General features: G+C 36.0%; 5 protein-coding genes across 7 annotated transcripts; 4 read left to right on the forward strand and 1 right to left on the reverse strand.

Annotated features, from left to right (window-relative positions):
- Positions 1-2,129: 2,129 nt before the first annotated feature.
- Positions 2,130-5,782, reverse strand: LOC126372989 (general odorant-binding protein 72-like). Of its 2 annotated transcripts, none has more exons than XM_050018925.1 (5): positions 5,629-5,782; positions 4,638-4,713; positions 4,251-4,339; positions 3,579-3,690; positions 2,130-2,235 (listed from the first exon to the last, which is right to left on the reverse strand). In XM_050018925.1, the coding sequence occupies exons 1-5, from the start codon at positions 5,683-5,685 to the stop codon at positions 2,147-2,149; spliced, it is 423 nt and encodes a 140-aa protein (XP_049874882.1). In that variant the 5' UTR covers positions 5,686-5,782; the 3' UTR covers positions 2,130-2,146. The 2 variants fall into 2 exon arrangements, with proteins under 2 accessions (XP_049874882.1, XP_049874883.1); XM_050018926.1 differs by having other exon boundaries at positions 5,587-5,698.
- A 2,224-nt stretch (positions 5,783-8,006) lies between these two features.
- LOC126372992 (general odorant-binding protein 19a-like) lies at positions 8,007-10,045 on the forward strand. The gene is made up of 5 exons (XM_050018930.1): positions 8,007-8,076; positions 8,275-8,350; positions 8,594-8,682; positions 9,033-9,144; positions 9,932-10,045. The coding sequence occupies exons 2-5, from the start codon at positions 8,275-8,277 to the stop codon at positions 10,018-10,020; spliced, it is 366 nt and encodes a 121-aa protein (XP_049874887.1). The 5' UTR covers positions 8,007-8,076; the 3' UTR covers positions 10,021-10,045.
- A 770-nt stretch (positions 10,046-10,815) lies between these two features.
- On the forward strand, positions 10,816-12,146 carry LOC126373458 (general odorant-binding protein 19a-like). Its single transcript, XM_050019617.1, has 5 exons — positions 10,816-10,944; positions 11,028-11,103; positions 11,285-11,373; positions 11,728-11,839; positions 12,058-12,146. The coding sequence occupies exons 1-5, from the start codon at positions 10,888-10,890 to the stop codon at positions 12,144-12,146; spliced, it is 423 nt and encodes a 140-aa protein (XP_049875574.1). The 5' UTR covers positions 10,816-10,887.
- Positions 12,147-12,408: 262 nt separating this feature from the next.
- LOC126372985 (general odorant-binding protein 19a-like) lies at positions 12,409-18,696 on the forward strand. Of its 2 annotated transcripts, none has more exons than XM_050018922.1 (5): positions 12,409-12,501; positions 12,951-13,026; positions 13,208-13,296; positions 18,030-18,141; positions 18,518-18,696. In XM_050018922.1, exons 2-5 carry the CDS (start codon positions 12,951-12,953, stop codon positions 18,604-18,606), a joined length of 366 nt encoding a protein of 121 aa, XP_049874879.1. In that variant the 5' UTR covers positions 12,409-12,501; the 3' UTR covers positions 18,607-18,696. The 2 variants fall into 2 exon arrangements, with proteins under 2 accessions (XP_049874879.1, XP_049874878.1); XM_050018921.1 differs by lacking the exon at positions 12,409-12,501 and adding an exon at positions 12,524-12,607.
- Positions 18,697-18,843: 147 nt separating this feature from the next.
- Positions 18,844-22,790, forward strand: LOC126372988 (general odorant-binding protein 72-like). Its single transcript, XM_050018924.1, has 5 exons — positions 18,844-19,333; positions 19,585-19,660; positions 20,171-20,259; positions 20,757-20,868; positions 22,660-22,790. The coding sequence occupies exons 1-5, from the start codon at positions 19,268-19,270 to the stop codon at positions 22,746-22,748; spliced, it is 432 nt and encodes a 143-aa protein (XP_049874881.1). The 5' UTR covers positions 18,844-19,267; the 3' UTR covers positions 22,749-22,790.
- Positions 22,791-27,251: the final 4,461 nt, after the last annotated feature.

Below are 27,251 nucleotides of genomic sequence, written 5' to 3' on the forward strand. Positions count from 1 at the left end.
AGGATCCTCGGTTCCCAAGTTTCCCAATTTCCCCAATTTTTCACGAAAAAATTATATGACAGTCGCCACCAAACTTGACACATTTTGAGATTCACCCATGTATTTCCAGGCATAGGTATCTACCTAATAGGCTAGTTTCCTACTAGTCAAATCAGTTACTTTTTACTAAAAGTGAAAACACGAATCAGAATTTCATAATTAATATTAACACGACCCTCTATGACGAATTCTTCAATGTCAGCGAAAAATCAGGGTTGCTAAATAAATAAAAATAATTTTGTAACAACTTGACACTTTTGTCCTGTAATAACCGACATTAACTATGCACATCGTGAGGCGAAGTGGCCAGTCGTTTCTTACAATTGCATATAATTCCCGCCTCATTTAGATCTACAAGTGCAACGTGACGGAAAAATGCATCACATGTTATTATATTGTTACATTGCACTTAATAAGACTGTGACAGATGTGTAATGGCTGTTATGTGAACACGGAATGCGTTTTTACTTCAAAATGCTTGCTATTGGATAGTTTTTGTCGGGTGAGAGCCTTCAGCGCTCCCATTTGTCCGGCCAAGTAGTTAATGCCATCTGCGGCAAATCTACAATAAGTCAAGTCAAAAAAAAAGAAAAAAAAAAGGATAGTTTTTGTTATTGTTTTGTGTCTGAAATAAACATGTTACTATTATTGAGGAGCTCGGTGGCGCAGCGGTAAACGCGCTCGGTCTGCGATTGTTGAAGTTAAGCAAATTTCGCAAAGGCCGGTCATAGGATGGGTGATTACAAAAAAAGTTTTCATCTCGAGCTCCTCCGTGCTTCGGAAGGCACGTTAAGCCGTTGGTCCCGGCTGCATTAGCAGTCGTTAATAACCACCAATCCGCACTGGGCCCGCGTGGTGGTTTAAGGCCCGATCTCCCTATCCATCCATAGGGAAGGCCCGTGCCCTAGCAGTGGGGACGTTAATGGGCTGGTGATAATGATTATTAAGTATTATGTAGATATCACATGTGTACACTTGCTACCTCTTGGTAAACCAAAAATAGGTAGGTACACTTGGTTTGCCATCGTGACTGCTTTTTGCATTTGTTTTTTCCTTTTATTTGTATATTTTTTCTTTTTATTGTTATTATATTGTGACCTTTAATGTCTGGTAATAATAAAAGTGTGAATAATACTATCTGGCCACCGCTTGAATATGGTTTTATTTTGCTGAACTTTTCAATCTTCCAGTAGGGGTTGTGGGCTTGAGTTAATGATAATTATATGAGTTTTCTTTTTATTACAGATATGTATCTTCGTGGGTGAGGGACTTTCCAACCCACATTCCCCAAACTAACGTTCTAATTATTTTTTCATTATTCGGGTACATAAGTATTCAAAAATACAATGTAATGGCAGAATAATTGTTGCTTGATATTTGGATCACATTATTTTTAGAATTATGTTGTAACCTATATTGCTTCTCTTTATTTCGATCACAATAATAATGGGAGGAAGGTGTAATTGTGTTTGGGTATAATAAAAAGGGTCATCATTAATTGAGAAGAATTGGATTGAGAAGGGAATGTTAGGTTGGTTTGGACACGTTGAGCGGATGAAGGATAATAGAATTGCAAAAGCGGTATATAAAGCGAAAGTTGATGGTAGGGCTGGCAGAGGAAGACCGAGAAGGACTTACGATGATCAAATTGGAGATGTCCTTAAAAAGGTTCAATACGATCTACTCTGAACCGGCGTGCGTGTATGAAGCGATTGATGAATGTGGAGGAAGCAAGAGAAGTGTGTCAGGATCGAAGCAAATGGAATTCTATAGTCTCTGCTTACCCCTGTGGGAAATAGGCGTGAGTTTATGTATGTGTATGTATCATTAATACCAAAAAACAAAGATAACATATGCATTATGTCTGTTATCTTAACAGCTTAGAAAATCTTAACAGCACCATCTATATTGTTTCTGGGGAACGTAGCTTGTAAAGTGCCTCATTATGATGTCTAATCGTAAGGGTTCGTCAGACGAACTGATTCTTGCAATTGATTGATTAAATACATCTAAATCACAAGGAACGTGATGTGTGATGTTATCTAAGTGATATATATTTTTATAGGACACATGAAATGAACACGAATACGTAAGTATTAAGATTATATTATGGGAAGTAAAAAATATCAGGATTCTCTTTATAAATACACTTGGTGACGTGAAACGATGCTTCGCAGACGTCCTTGTACGCATCAGCTGAAAATAAATACAATACATGAATATTTTAATAATTTTATTTGGAAAACATACCTACCTATCTGTGGCTTAAAATATTACATTAAGTATTGAAAAGTGTTTCAGACTAAAGTACTTATTAATAATTATAACTAGAGAACTAAGTGACTAATACGGCCAATTTATTTAGACTTTATCGTCACGGTTAGGGTAAAGCTAGTTATCATGATATTCATATTTTATGACAGCATGTCCCATAATTATAAGGCCACATTGAAGCAATTCATCTTAAAAAGTAATATCGACATTTAATTGACATTTCTTGATATTACGCACTTACTTTTATATGCGTAATTGTCAAATGCAATATTGCTTTTCAGGTGAATTGCTTCAAAATGGCCGTTTTAGACCTCCTATTTGTGCGTACCTATTTTGAATATCATTTTTACTTATTAAGTCGAAGAACGAACACAATCTACAAAGAGTTCACTTAAAACAACTAGTCTGTCTCTGTAACTTATATACGATTCTCCGGCGATATTTTGATTTCGCTCTAAGTAACCAGAATTTTCTCCGCACTCGACAGATAGAAACTGACAACCACCTAAATAACCACTTGCGTCGACAACACCGACTCATGGGACCTATAGAACAAGATTACACTGTGATTGTTTTACAGATGTCTAGCTAAATACAGACATAAGTTCATGCTTTTTTTCCGTATAAACCACGAAATTCCATTAACTACGATCCTGCATATCACTTTCCCTTCTTCCGCTCTCATCAAAATCTTCATAAATGCTCGCTGGTTTAGTAGGTATAACTCTTGGTTATACTTTTTGTCTTTCTTTAGACAGACAACCTTTTGATCGCGGTATGATCGCCTCTTCCTCTTTCGAGTCTAACACATGCACCCCAAATTTTTGCTTCATTGTTTTGTTTCGCTAGTCTTCTCTGTTGGAGGCGATGGTTGCTCCGGTAAATAAAACTCTTCGAGATGTTAAGTGGACTGTATTAGAATTAAGAACTAGGAAATTGTTCACATTTTAAGTTATTAAGACAAGAAAAGATGCCTCGTCGGCAAAGTCCGTGGCGTAAAGTCCTGTAATATTGCCATAGGAAAAAAATATTACAGTAAAGTTTATAATAAAGACCTTTCTGTTGCCAACATTCTCTCTCATTCATTGTCTTTCACACCATAATTTTCATCTGCTACATCTACATCAAAGAAGCAGAAGAAGAGGCAAGAAGGCAAAAGGGAAACCACTGCCCTATTTTTCCCTAAAAATTAGGAATGCTACACCGACAAGAGAGTGGCTCTTAAATTAGTGATGATGACATCTACACCTTTGATTAATACTTACGGACTTTTTTGCATGCAGTCAGAGCAGCCTTTGCTGGTTCTTTTATCTCCTCCGGCAACAACAAGTCAGCTTGCTTCATCGCCGCGTCGTAGCTTAGTTTGCCGTTTTTCATCTGAAATATTTCGATAATAAATTGTTGAGTCATTCGGTGTTTAACGTTGGGTTGTCAGGAAAGTTTTGAAAATTGGTGATTTCGATATTTATAAATACTTACTTTAAAATTTTAACATTGCCTTAGTTTCCGACTAGTCAAATCAGTTACTTTTTATTAAACGTCAAAACACGAAATTACCATGGAATTTGTATGATAAAGCATACTGTGACGTCATAGAAAAACGTGATAAAATGTCGGAGTTATTATTACGTTTTTCTTGATTAATATTCATAAATAAGTTAAAAAAAGAATATGTATTTCGTTAGTTTTAGATCTGTCTTTATTTAGTAATCAGAATTTCATAATTTATTTTGAACCTAGTACACGAATCAAGCTCCCGCTACCATATTGGAAAAATGGCGTCCAAAAAAGTTTTTTGACATTAGTTATAACTTTTCATTGTGAAGTAAGAAAGTTGTAGGGGACATCAATGTCTACTTTAATCTTGGGTTAAGTACCTATTTAATATATTAGACCATTAAACGTTTGTTATGCATAAAAAATAATTAAATACTTACAGTATTCGCCATTTTCATAATACATGCCATGTAGCACATTACTTCTTTCTCTTCTATGAATATTCCTTGGCCAAGCTTGTCCACTTTCTCTGAAAAAGGTCATAACACATGAAAGTGTCTACATGGTTAATTCGCGTGGCGTGGTATATCGACGAATTCGAGGCAAGGCGCCCTTACCCACCATGTATACACCTATCAATGTACCTATTATGTCAGCACACTCTCTACACTACCGATGCGACACAGGAAGCGTCGTAATAACATGAATAAATGAAAAACCTTGTTGCCTAATAATAAATAAAGTACTCAATGAAAACACATATGACGTTACAAAAAGTTTTTCAGAAATTCTTCGTATGTACTTAATAAAAGTTGTGGCTAGTTTACCTTCTTCAACATTGTTTTTTGGCATGCATGTTTTCCTCATCATTTTCCCTGTGTTCTTAATTTGTTTCATAGTCATCTGAAAGAAAAGACAGCATGAAAAAGTAGTCATTGATAAGTACGACATTTTTATTTTCGGTGTATAAAATTATAACCCATCCTTTTGGCTTTGCCGTAATCGAGTAAAAAGGTCGTTCTCCTTATGTTTCTTTCTTTCTATTTTTAGTAAGACTAATAGATGTAATAGCAACAAGCATCTTGCAACACAGCAGTTAACACTTTCTGGTATTCAGTATAGGTATTTAGGCGTATTGTTTTTGGAATTATTAAGCAAAATGCCGAAATAACCCCGCTAGGGCGCAATTCGGTATGTAAGGGAAAAAAATGACTCTAATTCTAAAGCAATTCCGAGATTTCGTCTTAATTAGCTTTATTTTTCTATTTTCAGCTCTCAAAACAGCCGGATGGTGTTTATTTTAGCAATAATCGTGTATTTATATGACCTCTAAATAGTCTGTTTACCCAAATTGTCTTTGCCAAATGCCGTTTATGATAAATAAAACTTTATAATATAATCTGTGGTCATCACTACGGTAAGGTGTCCTACGAGTGTGCGGTAAAAAATTAACACCTGCGTAAAAAGCAAAAATATTCAAATTAGTTTTCTATAAGTAATACCATAACGTTTCAATTAAAAATATAAAAAAAAATACCTTTAAAAGTACTTTACATATCCAATTCCGGCAAAGTAATAATTAGTAATAATCACAACCTTTCAAATTTCAAATTCCAATCAATATATTTTCTCGTAGCTTAGTTTACCATTTTTCATCTGAAATATTTCGATTTCACAAGAATGGTTGAGTCATTCGGTGTTTTAACGTAAAAATACTTTCAAAAGTACCTTACATACCCAATTCCGGCAAAGTATAATTATGCTAGTAATAATCACCTTTCATATTTCAAATTCCAATCAATATATTTTCTCACTTACCGCCTCACAAAGTGTCAGTAGTACTACAAACTTCACGAGGACGATTAGTAGAACCATTTCTATTCCTTTTGGTCTTATTGACTGTCATGACCGTGATAATCTGGAACCTTGGATCTGATCTGACTGCTATATAAGAAGTCTCAGGTAATTGGTCTGTGACTTTGCCGATATTTAACACCTAATCAGGGTCTATGTGGCGACCATGGTTGATGAAAAGTAGTTAATTTTTGCCTTTGTGCGATGCGAGAATTTTAACCCTTAGTAGTATTATTCCTTATTCTATGTCCTTAGTAAGTAGATTTGACGATGTGAAAACAAAGCACGGTGTAAGTATAAGTTGATATGTTATTTCCAAAGATTCACCCAATTTTACTCTTCTAAAATAATAGAGACATTAGAACGTGCCAAAGAATACGCTACTTAATAACCTAGTCAAAAGAGATACTCTTTTCGAAACGTCAAAACGAAAGATTTCCTTGGAGTTTGTATGGAAATACTGTCCTGTGACGTCATCAATAAAAGCGGTCAAACGTCATACTTATTGTTACTTAATTCATAAATAAAATTCGGAAATAAGTCGAAAAGTAAAATGAGATTGATTTTTGATCATCTTAATCTGGCATCGATTTCTAGATAGCATTTTATAGTTTATCTTTGACCCAGTTGGATACCCAATTAGTCGTGAACATGATTTGAGTCGAGAAATTACCTGTTCATTAAGTAGGTAGCTACTTAAATCTAATTGTAATTGAATTAGTTCATGCAGTTTCGGCACACTAATCACAATATTTTTTTTTATGGGAGGTACTCAAGCATTTAACCACAATTTCACCTGATGGTAAGTGACAATACGACCGAGGATGGGATATAGGTACTTACCTAGAAAGTGCCTGTACTCTCACCATTGTACAATACCAGTATTCCAGATTTCTTAACCGAATCTATACATGTGGCACGTGTGTTGGCTAAATGAAATGATGTCCAAATGTATTATGGTCACCCTATTCACACATATAATGAAATCACTAGTTCAGTAATTGCTAATTGATGCCTTCAGATCTTCCTTGTACTTAGCATTTTTAGACGACAAGTTGCTATTAAGTAACTAACCGCATTAGTTAGTAGCAAGAGACGCAGTACCTACTTTTCGTTAGAGAATAGCATGCATTCGTTCATAATTTTGCTTACATGCTTCTATAATGATCCAAAAACAAGGGTGTTTCCTCATAATACTCAATTATAGTTTTATAGTCTGTAAATGCTACTTAGGTTTTATGACGATCTTGTGACGTAGCGAGTAGGCGCCGCTACTTCAAAAGCGCACCCGTGATGCCGGGCAGCAGCGGTATGAGTACTGGTTGGAGGCCGAGGAAATGGATTCTGGTAGGGCACTAGCTAGAACATCACCGATTGAGAAATTGGTCGGTATACTGCGGAACGGAAGGTGATTGGGGCAACCACCGCTCTACATGCCCTATCTATGAAGTAATGAAGGCGATTACTCCTTAAATAAAGAGAGAGAGAGTCTGTATTAGTGAAGTTGTATATAATTCAGTTTAAATCGGAGGAGCATCAAAAGACGTCAATGTTTTTGACGTGTTTTATTGTAGATTTGCAGCAGATGGCTTTAAAACTTGACCGGATTAATGGGGAGTGCTGAGGGCTCTCCCCGGTACAAAATGAAAGACAACAGGCCTGAGGGTGCCCAGGTCACATAAGGTCGTTCATGTTCTAGAGATGCAGTAATAGTTACAGATTTCGGTCTATAATAGTGTAGTAGTACATAATTCAGTCTCGTGGAAGATTGAAAGTCATCATCATCATCATCTTACAGGATCCACCTGATTACCTAACCCGAGTATTAGACAGGACCAGTTTTTTACAGAAGCGACTGACTGTCTGACCTTTTAACACGCGAAGGAAAAACCAGCCCAATACAAGTTAGGTCACATACCTCCGAAACGCATTTCTCGGGAATGTGGGTTTCCTCATGATGTTTTCCTTAACCGCTGAAGTGATAATCATTTTTATGATCCAAACATAAATTCATCATGAAAGATGGTGGAAGATTGAAAGTGACAAAGTCAAAGAATAAATCGGAGGTGCTGCAAAAGACGCTCAATGTTTTACAGATGCAATAATAGTTACAATATTTAAATAAAGTACAGTGCTAACAATCATATTACCTATTATATTAGTACGAATCCACAATAATACGCAGTAAGTATGCATTATGCTAATGAGATCCTACATTATGTCGTTGCAGTCTCTGTTATCAATCAATCATTCTTCTTGAAAGCTTATAGTTTGAATAAGTATAAATGGTTTCTCGTTAGCTACGTTTTAGTGTTATTTTTTCTTACACCTTCAATGAGAATGGTCAAGGTTCGGTTAGTTGTTTATTTTGTCGTTTTAGGAAGTCTTCTGTTCTTCAATTGTGGTAATGCGGTAAGCATAATGTTTATTTTAAACTTTGGAACTGTAAAAAATGGAGCTTCCGCTACGTAATGAGAAAATCTGCATACGACTTACCTTGTCTAGTTTTTGCTTCAATTAAGAAGAACTGCACGTAATTGTTAGTTATAAACTTGAGGTTTTATAGCATTGAGGTAAATTAACTTAGTAAATCATTTTGCCGTATTTAAGATGACACGACAGCAGCTGAAAAATTCGGGGAAATTGATGAAGAAGACGTGTATGCCGAAAAATGATGTAACTGAAGGTAAGGAATACCTTCGTCTTGACCTTTGACTGAGTGAGAGTCTTCAGCGCTCCCCATTTATCCGGCCAAGTAGTTCATGCGATATGCGGTAAAGATGTAATAAACGTCAAAAACAAGTTTTGACCTTTATATAGTCATGATTATCCAATGTCTAATACATCTATGCCATACCGTAATAGGGCTATTGATAATAAGGTTTTATTTTCGATATTAAAATTGCTTCAACCGTGCGTGGTTTTTCAGAACAAGTGGGAGAAATAGAACAAGGGAAGTTTATAGAAGACAGAAACGTCATGTGCTACATGGCTTGTATCTACACTATGATGCAAGTGGTGGGTTATATTCTAAGTAAGCTTTTTAATAAGGTAAAAATCTCAACATACCTTTCAATATGTAAAAAAACCACAAAAATACATAAATTAACACCTGTGATCTACGTATGATGCGCAGGGGGGTTAAAAGGCCACATTGAACCAATTTATCTAAAAAATCAATTGCCCTATTTGATATTTGTTGTCATTGCGCACTTACGATTTTTATATTGCGCAAATGTCAAATTGCAATAATGCTTTTTTAATATGAATTGCGTCAATGTCGCCTTTTAATATCTACTTTTAAAACATTCGCAGCGATGTAAAACAATAATGTGAATGATGAATATAAAAATATATTGAATTTGTAGATAAAAAACGGCAAGCTAAGCCCTGAAGCGGTGATGAAGCAAGTAGACATAATGTTCCCTCCGGAGATGAAGGAGCCGGTGAAAATAGCCGTCGAAAATTGCAAAGATGTCGGTAAGAATCAGATTGTTAATTAATTTCGTCTTTACATGACTTCCAAAACTTAGGTTACTTAGGCCATTCGCTTAGCTAGGCAACAGATATCAGAAGCATTGTTGTAGTACACATTCTCGTGTCTGTTAAAAACGCCGGTCACTCGTATTTTGTTGGCGAACTTTAAGCTAAAGCGGTGCTCAATCATTTCTGCCCAATTAATGCCACCTAGTGCTTATCACCGGACATTTGCTTCCAACATATTTTAGAAATAAAAACCCCAACAAAAACATTTTCATGTAAAATAATGCCAAGACGAGATGATATCAAAGAGTTATCAGATCTCATGTAGAGCCAAGCGTCTAACTCTACACACCCTAAGTTTTAAGACACGATTTCCGACTACCGGATAACAAAAACAGATCTGTGAGCAATCTGATAGCTCACGCTAAGAATACTTGCCGCCTTATAACAAAACGAAGACTAAAGATAAACTAGGTGTAAAATAATATTCGCGAAATCACGAAAGATTTTAATGAAATAATTGACAAGACATAATAATTTAATGCATAGTCTGCGACACTAACATCGCGACTGCGGGACGTTTTTCATCACACGGACTATATTTTAATTTAAATCTAGTTTATCTCTTAATTTTCGTTTTGTTATAAGGTGGTAAATATATCCTGTTTATACTGTAATAAAAATAAAATCGTTTATTTCGGTCAAATTTCAACACACATACATTCAATGTTTACTATATCATCGTAGAGTCGAATTTGATTAGAGTGTTAAATTTTCTTTTCAGCCAAGAAATATAAGGACATCTGCGAAACATCCTACTATGCGTCCAAGTGCATGTACGAATTTGATCCCAAGAACTTCTTCTTCCCATAAACTTTGAAATGTCAATAACTTGTTAACAATAAATATTTTTATTTCATGCATAACATTCGAATTTTATTTATATAATCTTATATTCATAATTATTCAGTAATATCTTGAATACCCGTCTTGTCATCTAATGTAGAATAAATACTCTGTCAAAAAATATTTCAATTCTAAGAGCTATTTGGGACATTGCTCTGTTGGAATTTACTATATGGTTGGAACTACGAATTTGAGGAATCTTACTCGTAAGGTAAGGTAAGGTTTCTACGCAACTGAACATAATCATTTATTCCATAGAACAACACGGGCCTCCGGCGAACCGGAAACTTGATCTGCGGGGTGAAAAGGCCAAACCGGGGTCAAAGCAATACGTCTGAAAAGCAATATTGCTATTTAACATTTGGGTACTTATATAAAAATAAGTGCGCAATGTCAACAAATTTCAAATAGTAATATTACTTTTTTAGATGAATTGCTTCAATGTTGAAGTTTGTAGGAATATGCTTTAAAATTCGTAGACCGAATGGACGAACGTTTTGTAAGAGTTCATAATTATATAAACAGTCAAATTACCCATGGCTAAAAGATACGCTTATGTGTTCCCTGTAATTTATTTTCGGTACAGTATGATTTATTTCAGGGTTGGCTAAATTTAAACAATTCGAAACGTTTTGTCACCCAATAATTACTTTATTAACTAAATTACTACCTTACCTAATTGGTAGGTAGCTCAATCTATTTTTGTTAAGTTATAAAGCAGTGTTTGGAAGGAGAATAGATTTGTTTCGCTTTGAGAAGTGTTCAAGCAGTATTTGAGAAGTGTTTGTGAGAGTTACATTTAGATATCTATAATAGGTTTTATTCATATATATAATGAAGAAGTTAGTTTTGCTGTTGATAGTTTCAGTGTCGTTGGAATTTGCTGTGGCGGTAAGATTATTTTTAATTTTTTAATGGTTTTTGCGATCAAGTTATTTAAGACAACTTGAAATATGATAACTTAAACTTTATAGATGACAAGAGCTCAGCTAAAGAAGACATTGACCATTATGAAAAACCAATGCAAGGATAAAATGGGAATCCCTGAAAGTAAGTTCAAAGAAATGTTAAAGATATGTATAAATATTCTTAAAAGAATGGTGACCGGGCATAGAAAGGATACAGAGATTATTATAATTACGCCCATGTGTAAGGGGACATTAAAACGTGACCCAGAGATTATGGAAATAAAATTGACAATGTGCTTTGTAAAGTGTACATTTGATTGCAGGCAAAATCGCAAACATAGAGAAAGGAGATTTCAAAGAAGACCCCGATGTCAAATGTTACGTGGCGTGTGTTTACAAGACTATACAAGTTGTAAGTAATGAGTAATGACATAGAAAATCCTTCACCAATAGGCATGCAGTAGAATACTGTGGCGCAGTATGCTTCATCATAGAGACTGACAGGGGTGTTATTTATTTTTGTAAGGGTTTTTTTCGGAGTTAGTTACATTGACTTCTATGATAATGCAATAATTTAACAAGAACATACATAATAAGCAATATTCAATGAAAAAGCGCGTTGGTTTCTTAGTTTCAGCTTGTAATGAAGTAGCAAGTAAGTAAGTTGTAGTAGTAGCTTGTAGTCGGAAGGCTGACCCCAAGAAAATAGTAACGAGTTAGTAAAGAGAAAAATTTACCTATTCATATCAAACTTATTAATTTACAGATTAAAAATGATAAGTTAAATATGGAGATGGTGATGAAGCAAGTCGACATTCTGTACCCACCAGATATGAAAGCAGCCGTCAAAGCTACTATAAAACAGTGCATAGTTGTTCGTAAGTACTAAGTTATAGATATTTTTTTTGGTCAAAACACTTTAGAAATCTTCTAATAAGTAAGTATAATCATTCATGGTATGTTCATGGTATGTTCGAAGATATGAATGGCAATAACAGAGACTGATCCGAAAACTTTTAGTTTTTTTTGTGTTAAAATTCTTGGTCCTAAATGGATGTTAAAATGTATTTGAATTTGGGTTGAATTTTATTTTCAGAGGACGATTATAATGAATTCTGTGACCGTGTGTTCTACGCTGCCAAATGTCTGTACGAGAAAGACCCACCGAATTTTGTTTTCCCTTGAAATATACTTTATATTATAATATAATTATACTACTTACTTCTCGCCTTGTTTTTTCATTCAGAATAAATTATCCTAAACTTAAAGTTCATTAGATGATTTTATTTTCTATATCTATCGTATTTGATACCACTGCATCGCCTTTCTTTCTCTCTTCCACCTTCCTTGGTACTTCGAGAAATTAATAATAAAATGGCGATGTAGACTGTGAAGTCTCTGGTACTTTGTGATAATTTTATGTTTCTACTACAAAGACACGCGAAGTGTCAAATAGAGCTCTTATAATATGTTACTTTGACTTCATTCTGACACGATGTGTAATTACAACACCTTATAAAACAACCCGCTGGAATGGAAGGTAAGTTCTTAACAACTTCTTGTCTAACATCATGCATATTCAGAAACCATTTTTCTTTTCATGTTTCATATTTTTTGTTTTATTTTATCTACCACAAGTTTTGACGGTAAGTGATTTTAACGGCTCATTGGCATTTAAGTCTGCAAGTGGTCCGGCGGTTTTTACTAATTTGCACCAATAAATTATTAATGTATCTTAAGTGCAATATTTATTAACTCAGTTGGGTTTTTGCCATTATAGTCGGTGACAGAGCTCACCGCCTATCACGTTGGGCTAGTATAAAACTTGGTTCTGTATGATGAACTAAGAAGGTTGGGTACCTAGTTAGTTCATAATACTACCCCAATTTGGGATATAGCCAACAGTTAATACTATGTATGTATTGTCATTTAAATGACAGCTCTAATAGAATATTCGGATAGATTTCTTTATAGGATTTCCGCTTTCAGATGACAAGGCAACAGATAAAGAATTCGGGGAAACTGCTGAAAAAGACGTGTATGCCGAAAAATGATGTCACAGAAGGTATTATTACAAAAACAATATTCATAAAGTGATATATTTAGTCAAACTATTTTTGTAGTCTCACATTTTAGCTATTAGCAAATTCTATATGATTTATACAAAGCTAAAAAAGGAACAGATGCTTAATCTGACGGTTTTGTTTTTGTAATCTAGAACACCAATTTGAATTTTATTTTCACAGAACAAGTTGGGCAAATAGAGCAGGGGAAGTTCTTAGAGGAGAAAAACGTGATGTGTTACATCGCTTGCATCTATAGCACAAGCCAAGCAGTAAGTTTCATTTTATTTCTAGGGAGTTAACAAGGCCATATTGTAGCAATTTACCTGAAAGCAAATTCAAATTCAAAAATAGGTAACATATTTACACTGAATCGTCATTTTTTACATAACGAACGTCTGATCCGTCTAAAACTGCTGCAGCTTCTCACAATCTGTAGAGTCGGGGAAAAGAAGCTGCAAGAAAACTGTAGGCACAGGCCCTAACGTTCTTTAAAAATAATATATATTGTTATATAATTCAGTAATTGGGCTGCCTAATATCAGCTCCCAGACAGTTAATCCTATGCATTCATATCTTCTAAATAATCGCTAACCTTATAATAACCTTTTTCACAAAGTTTCTGTTTAATTACTGTCTAAAAACTGCTCAAAGGTAAATTCTGAATGTCAATGGGAATCTTATTGTAAAAATGTATACATTGCCATCAAAAGATTTAGTGATCTTATGCAGACGAAAAGCAAGTGTATTTTTAATCCGGGTATTAACAATGTGCCGATCAATATTTTTTCTAAACAATAACTGGTTCCGAACTATAAGATTTACTTCACTTATAGTTTTCTTAGAGAAAAGCAGACTACTGCATGTAAAATTCAGTGATTCTTGAGATTAGCCTGAACATACAGCGAAGATATGCAATACATACAGGATGTTAGTGCTATCGTAACGAATACTCAGGGGGATGATTTTCAATTCCATACTTTTGCGACGGAAAATTCCAATGTATATATCTATGTTATAATGGTTATAGTCCATTCGACCTGACGAGATTCGAGATGGACGTTATTATTGGACAAAGGCGGTAGGTAACTGAGTAGTGGCCTAGAAATACAAAAGTTCAGTGTACAGTTTAGGTTCATGAGGACGGTAATTCACCACTCAACGCACACGATAGAAGACAAAAGACGTGAACAGACAAGCTTGGTGGTCCGATACAAAATAGAGGTGGTGGTTATGAAGGAATACGATGAATGAGATTGGAAGAAGTCTTAGAAGTTGACGTGTACTCACCACCAGTGGGTTAAAAAGCCCACATCAAAGCAATTCTTCTAAAAAGCAATTTTGTTATTAGTCATTTTTTTTTGCATTGCGCAAATGTCAAATTGCAATATTGCTTTTTGAGATTGCATTGATTGCCTTTTTAACCCCCCTGTAAAAATGATAGTTAGCCACGGATCATATTATGAATTACATCATAAACAACAAGTTCTTTTGATATAAGTAAGGTAAACGCTCCTATTACCGCCAGGTTAAGCTATGCTCTGATTACCGCTCAGAAATTAAGTACTTCTGTATTTGCTAGTGCAGCTTATTTATTTTATTTGTATTGTTATGACTGTCTTCTGCTAAATACATCAAGAATTTTTAATTTTGAGTGAATATTTTGGATAAAAAATAATTTTATGTCCGAAAACTCACTTTCCTCTATTACCGCCACATAAATTGCGGTTTCTTTCTATTACCGCCTTTGCTGCATCGAATACCGCCAACGAGATATCTAACCAACTATTCAGGTACAATAAAATACTTTATTTAAAAAAAAAGTTGTTTTAACCACTGTTAATGTAGTTAATATATACATAAATTGGGAAGGCACTGTCTCTTAAAATACAGGTTCACCTAGTTTGAAAGACAGCGTTCCAACAAAAACTGTAAACGAATTGTTTTCAATAATCATCATCATCAACAGCCGTATGACGCCCACTGCTGGGCATAGGCCTCCCCCAAGGATGTCCACAACGATCGGTCCTGCGCTGCCCGCATCCAGCGGCTTCCCGCCACCTTCACCAGATCGTCGGTCCACCTTGTAGCGGGCCTACCCACTGAGCGTCGTTCGACACGTGGTCGCCACTCCAGAACCTTTCCGCCCCAGCGGCCATCGGTTCTCCTCGCTATGTGTCCTGCCCACTGCCACTTGAGTTTTGCAATTCTCCGAGCTATGTCGGTGACTTTAGTTCTCCTGCGGATCTCCTCATTTCTGATTCGATCAAGCAGGGAAATACCAAGCATAGCTCTCTCCATTGCCCGCTGAGCGACACCGAGCCTCCTCACGAGACCCATAGTATGCGGCCACGTCTCACTGCCGTAGGTCATCACTGGCAACACGCGCTGGTCAAAGACTTTCGTCTTGAGACACTGGTATGTTGATGTTCCGCAGCTTCCCGAACGCTGCCCATCCGAGTTGGATCCGACGAGAGATCTCTTTCTCGAAGTTGGACTTACCTAACTGGATTATTTGTCCTAGGTAAATGTACTGGTCTACAACCTCGAGTGTAACGTTCCCAACCTGAACTGGAGTGGGTGCGACATGGTCGTTGGACATAATTTTTATTTTTGCCATGTTCATGCTAAGACCCACTCGTTGGGATGCGTTACTGAGATGCTCGAGCATGGTGTTCAGTTCTTCCAGGGTCTCAGCCATTAGGACTATATCATCGGCAAATCGAAGGTGCGTCAGGAACTCACCGTTGATGTTGTTGCCAAATCCTTTCCAGTCCAGAAGCTTAAAAATATCCTCCAATGCAGCAGTGAACAGTTTCGGAGAGATGACATCTCCCTGTCTCACTCCTCGCTGCAGTTGGATCGGATTAGAGCTCTGGTTCTGTACTCGAACTGACATAGTGGCATTTTGGTAGAGGTCCCTTAGCTTTTCGATATACCTATGGTCCACTTGGCACCTCTGAAGAGACTGCAACACCGCTCAGGTCTCGATCGAATCAAAGGCTTTCTCATAGTTCACAAACGCCAAGCAAAGTGGCAGATTATACTCTTCGGTCTTCTGTATAACCTGCCGCAGCGTATGGATGTGGTCTATGGTGCTAAAGCCTTTTCGGAAACCGGCTTGTTCGGGAAGTCGTCAAATCTGCAAGCGAGACGATTCGTAATGACCCTCGAAAACAACTTGTAGACATGGCTCAGAAGCGAGATAGGTCTGTAGTTCTTCAGTAGGGCTTTATCACCTTTCTTGAAGAACAGGACCACCTCGCTTCCGCTCTATGCCCTCTGCGTTTTGCCCTGAAATATGACGGAATTGGAGAGCCTCTGGAGGGCTTTGAGTATTGGCGTTCCGCCCGCTCTCAGAAGTTCTGCTGTGATTCTGTCATCTCCTGCCGCTTTGTTGTTTTTGAGCTGTTTGAGGGCCATCCTAATCTCGTACAGGCTGACGTCCGGGATATCTTCAGTGTAGTGTCGGGTAAGCTTGGCTCGAGGGTCTCGAGCCATGCTTTCGCCTGATGTTTTCGTGGAATATAGCTGTCTATAGAAACTCCCAATCTCCCTCAGGATTTCGGGAGTCGACGAAATGATTCTGTATGAGGAGTTTTCAATAAACTTTATTATTATTGTTATTTTTTTATTAAATGAATTATGACATAAACTACAGAAAAATCTTTTGGTTTCATAGATTTATATACATAATTGACGTCTGTCTCTGTCCATCCGTCTGTCTCTGTCCGTCCGTCTGTCCATCCGTCTGTCTCTGTCTATCCATCTGTCTCTGCCGGTCCGTCTGTCTCTGTCTATCCGTCTGTCTCTGTCCGTCCGTCTGTCTCTGTCCGTCCGTCTGTCTCTGTCCGTCCGTCTGTCTATGTCCGTCCGTCTGTCTCTGTCCGTCCGCCTGTCTCTGTCTGTCCTTCTGTCTCTGTCTATCCGTCTGTCTCTGTCCGTCCGTCTGTCTCTGCCTGTCCTTCTGTCTCTGTCTGTTCTTCTGTCTCTATCTGTCCGTCCGTTTCGGTCTGTCCATCCGTCTGTCTCTATCTGACCGTCCGTTTCGGTCTGTCCGTCCGTCTCTGTCAGTCCGAAAAATAATGCATCACCCTGTCTATAAATCATAAGAGGGAATCTATGGTGGCGGTAATAGAAACATGTATGTAATTTCTGTGTTTCAATTTCCGCCACATAAAAATTAGCCTTAAGAAAACAAATAAATATTCAAAATGAGAGCTACGTATGTAATAACCAGTTTCAAAGCATATTTTAATAAATATCTAAAGTATTTAAATTAGAAATTCATAATTACTTCAACTACTTGTTCATACATTTCTTAAAAAAATACATTAACTTATATGCAGCACAGGATACTTCAATTCCACCAAATGTGTGGCGTTAATAGATTTTTATATAGTTCGTGAACCATACTATAAAATAAGATGATAACATTATGAATGATTGGGCATGTTACCTTAAATAATTAAAAAATACAAATATCATACAAATATCGATCGCCGCCATAGGTGGCGGTAATAGTAACTAAACTGCAAATGTATGCTTCTATCACCGCCACATTTTAAAACTCAAATTAATCATTTAAAACTAACACAAATATCAAATATAGCATGCTTTCTCAGTTCTTAAACGTATTAACAAGTAGTTATAATTACTAAAATGAAGAAAAATTATGTTTCATCGGACACAAAACCTTAAGAAAAAAATGTTGTATGCTTATGCATTTCAGTAGTGGCTTGTATGGAGCGCGTTGCTTGCGCGGACACTGCACACTTACAGACCAATCACAAATTAGACTGTTGTTGCCCACGCTCAGGGGTATGTTCGTTTCATAGTCAATTAATACATGTATCTTTTGACATTTGAATCAATTTTCTATCTCGGACACAATTCAAAATATCCGCAATTTAAAAAAGGTGGCGGTAAACGATGTCGATTTTTGGGTGGCGTTAATAGGAGCGTTTACCTTATTAGAATCTCAATCCAGTCGACATTATTTTAGGTAAAGAACAACAAGATCAATCATGACGCGATGATCAAACAAGTGGACATGATGTTTCCAGCTGAGATGAAGGACGGTGTGAAAGCGGTCATAGAACAATGCAAGGGCGTTGGTAAGGCGTTGAATTGAAAATTTTATTCACTTTTTACAATGTCGGCTATAACATAGCATTGAATTGTTTTGAAGTTTTTGGAGTAATTATTGCGTCAAATAAATTTATAAAAATTAATAGTTACATCATTTACTTAATGATTATATATTTGATTTGATTCTTGAGATTACATGTCTTCACATCGTGATAATTACGAAAATCAAAGCCGATAACGTACAAAAAAATACGTTTTTAAAATATATTTACACATTGCTATTAAACCAACACTGAATATATATATAGCTTTTTGCACTTTGAAATGTGTGTGCTCCACATATTGTAAATAGATAATAAGTATTGTGATTATGTTAAGTATTTTTTGGTTTATATTTTTCAGGTAAAAAGTACAAAGACATATGCGAAGCTTCATTCTGGACAGCCAAATGCATGTACGAAGCTGATCCAGCTAACTTTGTATTTCCATGATTCGTCATTTGAAATTCATATTCCAATTTGAATGTACTTATATAATACATTATTTATATTTGAGGGACTAATATACACTTGATGATTTTATTGGTTGGTTTAATTTCTTATTCGTCATATAGTGCTGCGCAATTTATTAATATTTTGGAAACGTTAGAAAAGTGTAAGGAAAATGCTTATGGTTATGCAATCTTTTAGCTTTGCACGAACCATCAAGGTCTAATTACAGTAAACAAAGTAAGGTTTTTAATCTATTTTTAAAAGATTGCTTGTAATGTTAACAAGATACTTCCCATGTGATATTAGCATTTCTTAATTCACGTCTATTTACCTTGCCAACGAGTGTGTTTACCTAGTTGATGATACCATAGGATCCGCTGCAACTACACCTTATTACTCTTAAACTCATTTCTCGTATACGATGTTCTGTTTCAAGCAGGATTCAAGTAATATACTTCTCTATACACTGCTTTGTTTCTTAATTGATCCATCTTCAATCGCTTAGAAAGAAAGCATTGAAAACTAAAATGGTCTAGAAAGTATGTTTCGTGGAGTAAAAATTGAAAGAATTAGCCATAAGTAATCAAGTCAAGGTAAGTTTATATGGTTAAGCAGGGTGAAGAAAAAAACAGTCGGATTAAGAATAGCGGAGAAGAAGGGGATGATGATGGATCAGAAGGAACTGTGTATGTTGGTAGTGGTCATCTTAGCATGCAGTACTGATGCCGTAAGTGCTATTTAATATTCTCGTAATTTTAACAGTGTGCTTTGTAAAAACGTGTTTGTATGTTTTTAACATAATCTGAAATCTTAAGGATCACTATCTGAAAGTGATCACGTTCAGATAATGATAGTTTCAGTCAAATAACGTACCGATATTAGATTATTTACAAGGTAAGTATGTTATTTTATTGATCCAGAAAGCTTAGGGTATTTTGCAAGTTACTAGTTTTTACGAAATATTTATAATTGTTTCAGATGACAAGACAACAATTGAAAAACTCATCGAAGATGTTAAAAAAGAACTGTATGGCAAAAATTGGAGTTGCTGAGGGTATGTAAGACATATTTTCTTATTATTAATTAGGTATCTGATTGTTATTAAAATTATCTTATTTTCTATACTACCATTAAACTCTCTAATATACACATGAATATAGCTACTAACGACAAAAAATAGGCACAAAAGGTGAACGTATCTCTAAAAGAGATCCCTTCCAACCCCGCCCCGGCATGGAGTGAGAAGTCAATAAAAGCGGTCAATATAGTTTTTAGGGAAACTCATAAAGAGAAAATTAAAATGAAAAAAAAAATAAAAAATCTGACTAAGACGGGACTTGAGCCCGCAGCTCTTTTAAAGCCGGGTTGAGTGTGTTAACCATTACATCACCGGGTTCTCTTGCTGTCCATGCGAAATTCTCCCGATCTATGTATCATCATTAACCCGACGCCGGAGCCATCTATTTTCATCGACCTATCTGATTTAACGATGCTAGTTAGCATAATCACTGTGTGTACTAAATTTTTGAAATAAAAAAAAAAAAAATTTTTCTTCATCTTTCAGATTTAATCGGAAATATAGAGAAAGGACAATTTATAGAAGAAAGAGACGTGATGTGTTACATAGCCTGCATTTATCAGATGACACAAGTTGTAAGTTTTTATAAATAAGTAGTAGACTTTCCATGCTTCGTTCTCCTAAAAAAACTATATATGGCACTGTATAAATTTGTCTTCGTTTAACCTTCTAATTTCATGGATAACATACATAATGCATCTTTTATCTTTGTTTTTGGGTATACATGTTGGCCCTTGCTATTACAACCAGGAGCCACACATGTTTCACTCATTGTTATTGTGATCAAAATGAAGAGAAGCAATATAGATAGCAAGAAAATTCTATACCATATCTGATCCAATATCAAGCAACAATTATTTTTATAATGCCTCCGCCATTACATTATACTTTTGAACAATTATGTCCTCGAACAATGAGAAAATAAGTAATCATCACGGTAAATCTGTACAACGCCATCTATATTGTTTTTGGGGAAAGTAGTCTGGAAAGTCCCTCATTAGCGTAGTCAATCGCGTATGAATCCATGAAAATCTCATTGATCATTCTAAGCTTTGTTTATACTTACTTGCAGGTGAAGAACAATAAACTAAACTACGAGGCTTCGTTAAAACAAGTGGACATCATGTACCCTCCTGAGCTGAAAGACTCCGCCAAAGCCGCTATAGAAAAATGTAAAGATATCTGTAAGTACTTTTTTGTATAATATATTTTGATTACCTGTTTGGTATCTGGGGGTACGGTAGTGCCCTGTCAAGACGAGCAAAGCGAAGCGCAAGGGCAGGGCACTATCTACCTTTAACGAAACGCATCGTCGATTTTTTGAATTTCATTGCTGTGGTTAGATAATTTAAAATTACATCAGAGGTTCAGGATTTGATTGTCTTAAATGTACTGGAATAAAAACATAGAACACGTTCAGCTGCCTGTCTTCCTGAGCATGTCGTAAAATCAGACAGAGAGATTGTGTCCTTTCTAACTTGATGGAAAATCGTTATGGGCGATAGGCTTATCCTTAGCACTATAAGGGTCATAATATCCATAATCACAAGTAAGTATATAATATTTAATTATGGATTACACAACATTTGCACATTATTGCAGTCGTGAGTGACCGATGCTATTAAAAATAAAAACGAATAGCGAGTTATTATAAGACGCACGAGATGTTTTATATTTTTCCTGTTATTTAAGTTACGAGCGAAGTCCTAAGTCAAGGTAGGAGTATAATGTCTAAAGTCTGTTCAAGTTCCAATAGACAATGGGTATCTATGAATAGCTTCATGGTATTGAGTAATATTATTACTTTGTCCTTTGTTCCGTCGAGATCTGGGGGCACGGGAGTGCCCCTGCCAAGACGAGTAATAATTACGCCATAACCAATCGATCGTTACAAGAACTATAATGTTCGGTCTTTTTCTTTTGGGACTAGAAGTGTCCATACTTAATAATTTATTATTTTTTCATTAATCTTCAGTATTTTATTAAGACCCTAAGAAACAGCCGTAGTAGCCCAGTTGGTAGAACGCTTGACTCTCACTTTGAGGTCACCGGTTCGAATCCCAGCATAGGCCTAAACTAGTAATTTTACATTTTGTATTCGAATTCATGTTTGAATCATAAATGGTTATCACGTGCTCAGCGGTGAAGGAAAACATCGTGAGCAAACCCATATCCCCGAGAAATGCATTTTGTAAGTATGTGTCCTAACCTATATTGGATTGGTTTTCCCTTCGCTTCGCTTGGCAGTCGCTTCTGTACAAAATCGGTTCTGTCAAATCTTCAGGTTAGGTAAGCGGATCCTGTGAAAAATGAGATAACGCTATGATCTTCAGTATTTTATTAACCGACATAAAAAAATTAGCACCCACATTACATATTATGTGTATATTTCACATACGGGTGAAATTGTTATAAAGTTATAGTCAAAATTATTATTATGGAATAACAATTATCTCGTTGATGTTTTTTGTATGAAGTCGGTTAATTAGTAATGGTTGAGCGTATATTTAAGAAAACGGGGATCCGGGCTTATAAGTATTATTGGCTTGGGTATACACGTGTACTTATACAAACATTAATGATAATAAATAGCCAAGTTCCCTTTGTTCCCATAATCTGCAATAGTCCTACACGAACTTGGGATTGTTTTTGTGCACTCCCATAGTGCATACAGGGATAATTGCCGGTTGGTGTCACACAACATTTAGATTAAATTGTTTTAAGGGGCCTCTTCGTGTTGGCTTCGGCCCCACGCACGCCTTCCATAAGTCCGGGACTCCAATCCGCCCGAGATATGGAAACGACATACAAATAATAATAGTAATAAAGTGTAACAAAACATAGACTTATCTTTATAAGCGATTTAAACAACCTTGCTTGCTGTATAGAAAATTACCTATGTACGGAAAAACAGTACTCAGTTGACACTTAAAAGCATCTTTAGCAAATACTTAATTGATTTTGTTTTGTTTCAGCCAAAAAGTACAAGGATATTTGCGAGGCATCCTACTGGTCGGCCAAGTGTATGTACGAGTATGACCCCAAAAGTTTCATATTTGCATAAAAATTGAACAAACATTTCCTATAAATTAACACAATATCGTTTTTGGAGTAGAAATTAAAATTGAATAGTGATTACTATAATAGTGTTTTATTTTAAATTCGAAACGGCCTTTAATAATTTTTTTAAATTAATAAACCACAATTTTAACCAACTTTTTATTTCTTTTGTATTATGTGATGTATTTAAAAATATTGACTTTTTATAAATTGTATGATTTTTTTCTTATTATAATTGGGATTTTATTAATAAAATTATTTTGTGGGCGGTTTTTGCTTGCAAATAGGATATGGAATCAGTATTTTAGTACATTTTTTCGCTTTTAATAGAATCATTTGTATACGTTACTTCAGAAACTCTTGAATTTCGAAATTCGAAGGTACATATTGTATAAGGTATGCTGTATACTATTCAATACGCCTGTAGGATCCTTTTGGGATACAGACATGATGTTTTGTTATGTAGAGACCTAATGAACATGTTATGGCTGTGAAAAAGGTTTTTACATCAATTGATTTAGATTTGTTTGCCGGACTATTCACGATGAACAGATAGAAAAGGAGAGCTGTCAAGACCATCCAAATATGCAGGAGAGACCGGTTGGAAAAACATCCAATGCTCCAAGGCTCACGATTTGTCCTCTACAATAAATACTGCCGAGTCACGGTTTCCGTACGATGCATGAAATTACACCACTTGATACTGACAGCCTTATAATTGCTTAACGAGAAGCCGTTCGTTTATCTGACACTCTGTTATTATCTCTAGATACTTAGACATTACCGTCTTTAGTCACATGGTGTATGTTTATATGCACAAAACATTTTTTACTTCTTTTATATAGGTAGAGGTACTACGTAAATTCCGGTCAAGTAGATAATGCCATCTGCGGCAAATCTACAATAAGGCACGTCAAAAAAAAAGTACATTCATGAGCAATATAATGTACCCACTTTAGGACTCTGTCGCACTAACATATTTGACATTTAGTGAGACTTATAAGTTCAATTTGTCAAAAAAGTTAATGTGACATGGTACCAAAGTATATACATATTAATGCTCGTGACCGTACTCTGTAATACTCCGTGATAGCCATGTTCGGAGAACGCGTAACTCACATTGTAGTGTCACGGGTTTGAATCCCAACTCGGGCTCCTAAACCATTCTTCTTTTTCATTGTGTGGGTTGTGAGGTAGATTACCAACCTCATCAACCCTGGCGTCAGGGTTACTATTGAGTCGCCAAAGGCCCCTGACATGGCTCACGTAACGACTACTTACTTACATCAGCAAGTAGCAACCGGGACCAACGGCTTAACGTGCCTTCCGAAGCACGGATCATCTTACTTTCGGACAATCTGGTGATCAGCCAGTAATGTCCTAACCAAACTAGGGACCACAAAGTGATTTTTGTGATATGTCCCCACCGGGAATCGAACCGGGGACCTCCGGATCGTGAGCTCAACGCTCAACCACTGGACCACGGAGGTCGTTAAAACGTCTAAACAATTGAATGTGATATTGAAGATGATGTCATGTGGTTTCCAGGATTTGTGCTCGGTTAATGACAATAGGTTCGCTCCCTATTACATGGGTCTTCAAAATAGTTGGCGAATACAGTGTACAGTATAGCTCTATCTACTCCTTGCGGGATACAGGCGTGATGCTGTGTTATCACGTTGTTGGAAAAGCTACAAGGAGTAGTTAAAACACAACTTGTAGACACGTTTGATACAAAACCCTAAGATGAGTTATTAGCGAGCAAAATTAAAGATCTCAGAATTAATGTATAATAAAGAGTATTGTTTGTTTGGAGAGGAAATATGATTGGCCACCTGATACGACACGATTCATTTATAACAAACATTATAGAAGGAAAAATTGAAGGGAAGAGAGGAAGGGGTAGACCTAGGATAACATTTATGAAACAAATAAAAGAGAAGGTGCAGGTCGTGTCTTATCGGGAGGTGAAGGTTTTGGCGGGAAGAAGAGAGGAATGGTGGTTACTCCACCGACAAGAGCGCAGCTCTTAAATAGAGAGAGAGAGAGAAAGAGTAAAAGTTCACAAAATTATGGTAATATATAAAAAAAACATTACACCCCCATTGCTATCCGCCATATAATCAACAAATCTAGGCAACGGGATTGCTTGATTTGACGCCAACATGTATATTAAGATGAACCGTATGGTGATAAGTGATCATGGGGTCTAAAACACTGCACACTTACTTACAGTGTTTTAATTTAATATTTGCAAATGTCAAAGGGCGGCAGTACACGGTAAAAACAAATGTCTCATCCACTTAAAACTGCTGCACAATCTGACCTTTGGACAATTAAGCGACCAACTTGCAATGTCCTAACCAAACTGCATACACAAACAAAGTCAAAGTCATTTTGTGATTATGTCTCTACCGGGTATCGAACGCGAGACCGTGATTGCGAGCCCAATGGACAACCACTGGACCACTGAGGCCATCCTATTCACTCACTGAAGTATAAACTGTATTACAAACACGAAGGGCTTCTTTGATTTTTAACAAAACTAAACGCTATTGTTTTCTTTATCAGTTTAATCTTCGCATCTATATTTAGTTTTATAGTTGTAATCTGTAAATACCTTGAATTGCTTGATGCTTGTTTTACAAGTCCATTATGTAGCTATAATTGTTATTTATGCTGTAATTGTTTGCCCTCTGTGTCCATTGGAACAAATAAAATTAGTGTATATTTACACCACAACTTAATTGTGGATTGGTGAAGAATTATGAGCTAATGGTTTTAAGAGCTCTATAGCATCTGATTTGAATCAGTGGTTGAGAATCTAGGACTTACTAGAAACTATATTTTTTCTAAAGATAAGAAATGTTTCCAATGGTTCATTATAGTTTCAAAATCTCAGGAGGCTACTCATTTTTATAATTAAGTAAAATATTATCCGAAGTACCAAAGATGTAATCTAAGACATCAGCTATATGTTTATATATTCTACTATGAAGTTCATTGATCATGCACTCTTTGACTCTGATAAGTAAGAGGTGAGATGACATTGATAACAAGATCCATGTCAATATAAAATCGTCTAGATAAATACAAACATTCATAGTACGATTACTGACTCGAACATACTATTCGCAACTCTATCCTAGAAACTATAATAAAATCTCACAATGGTGCGTTTAACAAAAGATCAAATCCAGTTTTATAAAGACAACGGTTTCATTACATTAAAGAATATATTTACTAAAGAGCAGTACCAAACAATTTCCAAGGAATACGACAGACTATTTGAGCTGAAGAAAAATCCTGGCATGGAAACCGCGTGAGAAGGACCAGAAATGAAGAAAGCGGCGGGTAATAGGGAATATTCTGTAGATTCCGTCCACGACTTGCAGTTCCATAGCGAAATCTTCTCAGATCTGATTACTAATAAAGCTTTGTTGGAAGCTTTAGAAGATATAATGGGAACACCTAACATTCTTCTTCATCACACTAAGGCCCATAGAAAGCCTGCAGGTAAAGGAGCTCCATATTTAATGCACCAGGACTATCCGTATTTTCCATTTAAAAAACATTCAATGATTGCTGTTTTTTGTGCGTTGATCCATCAACTCCAGATAACGGTGGATTATGTGTTTATCCTGGTTCTCATAAATTGGGTCCCCTTAAGGATGTTGGTTACAAAGGATCGGATGTTGAAGCTTACCACTGGGTGGATCCGAAGAAATATCCTTTAGAGGGCGCGACTCCCGTGGTGTGTGAAGCTGGTGATATCGTGGTATTCTCATACTTGTTGCTGCATGGGAGCTATATGAATCTCTCTGACAAGCCTCGTCGTATGTTTCTCATCCAGTTGATGGCTGCGGACGATGAACCTTTAGAGGATACGCACAAGAGTTATGGGCAAGGATGGGTGTTACGCGGTAGAAATGATAAGAGAATAGCTCATAGAGACGATTGGTATGTTCATTAGTTATGCTAACAGGATAAAAACTTCGCCAGTAGATATATTGTACTTTGTGTGATTAACTTTGTTTGTCTAGCTTAGATAGTAATTAATGTTTATTTATATTTATTCTTTATTGTACTTAGTTCCATTGCAAACATAAAATGGACGTTAATAGGGTAGGACCTACACGTGTACACCTGATATACTATTGGAATCTTTTATAAAAGTCTTAATATATTTTTATTTAAAAGTCAACTTTCTGGCTGCTGTGAAAATATAGAAAAAATATTCGGGCATTGCGTATGATTCCACCAAGTTTGTATATAAAAAAGAAAAAACAATCGGGTGGCGAGCCTGCAATGTCCTAATAAAACTAGGAATCACGTAATTATTTTTATCATAATTTCTATTATATATTTTCGTAAATCTAAATCAATCTTTTAAATGTTATGGTATTGTTTATACTTGGTTAATTTCCCTATTTTAAGATTAATTATTAGTTAGAACTAATAATGAAGTCCTTTTTCATTGTGCTCATAGAGTAGAATTTGCACAGAA

This window comes from Pectinophora gossypiella, chromosome 15, assembly GCF_024362695.1.
Source record: "Pectinophora gossypiella chromosome 15, ilPecGoss1.1, whole genome shotgun sequence".
Classification (NCBI taxonomy): domain Eukaryota; kingdom Metazoa; phylum Arthropoda; class Insecta; order Lepidoptera; family Gelechiidae; genus Pectinophora; species Pectinophora gossypiella.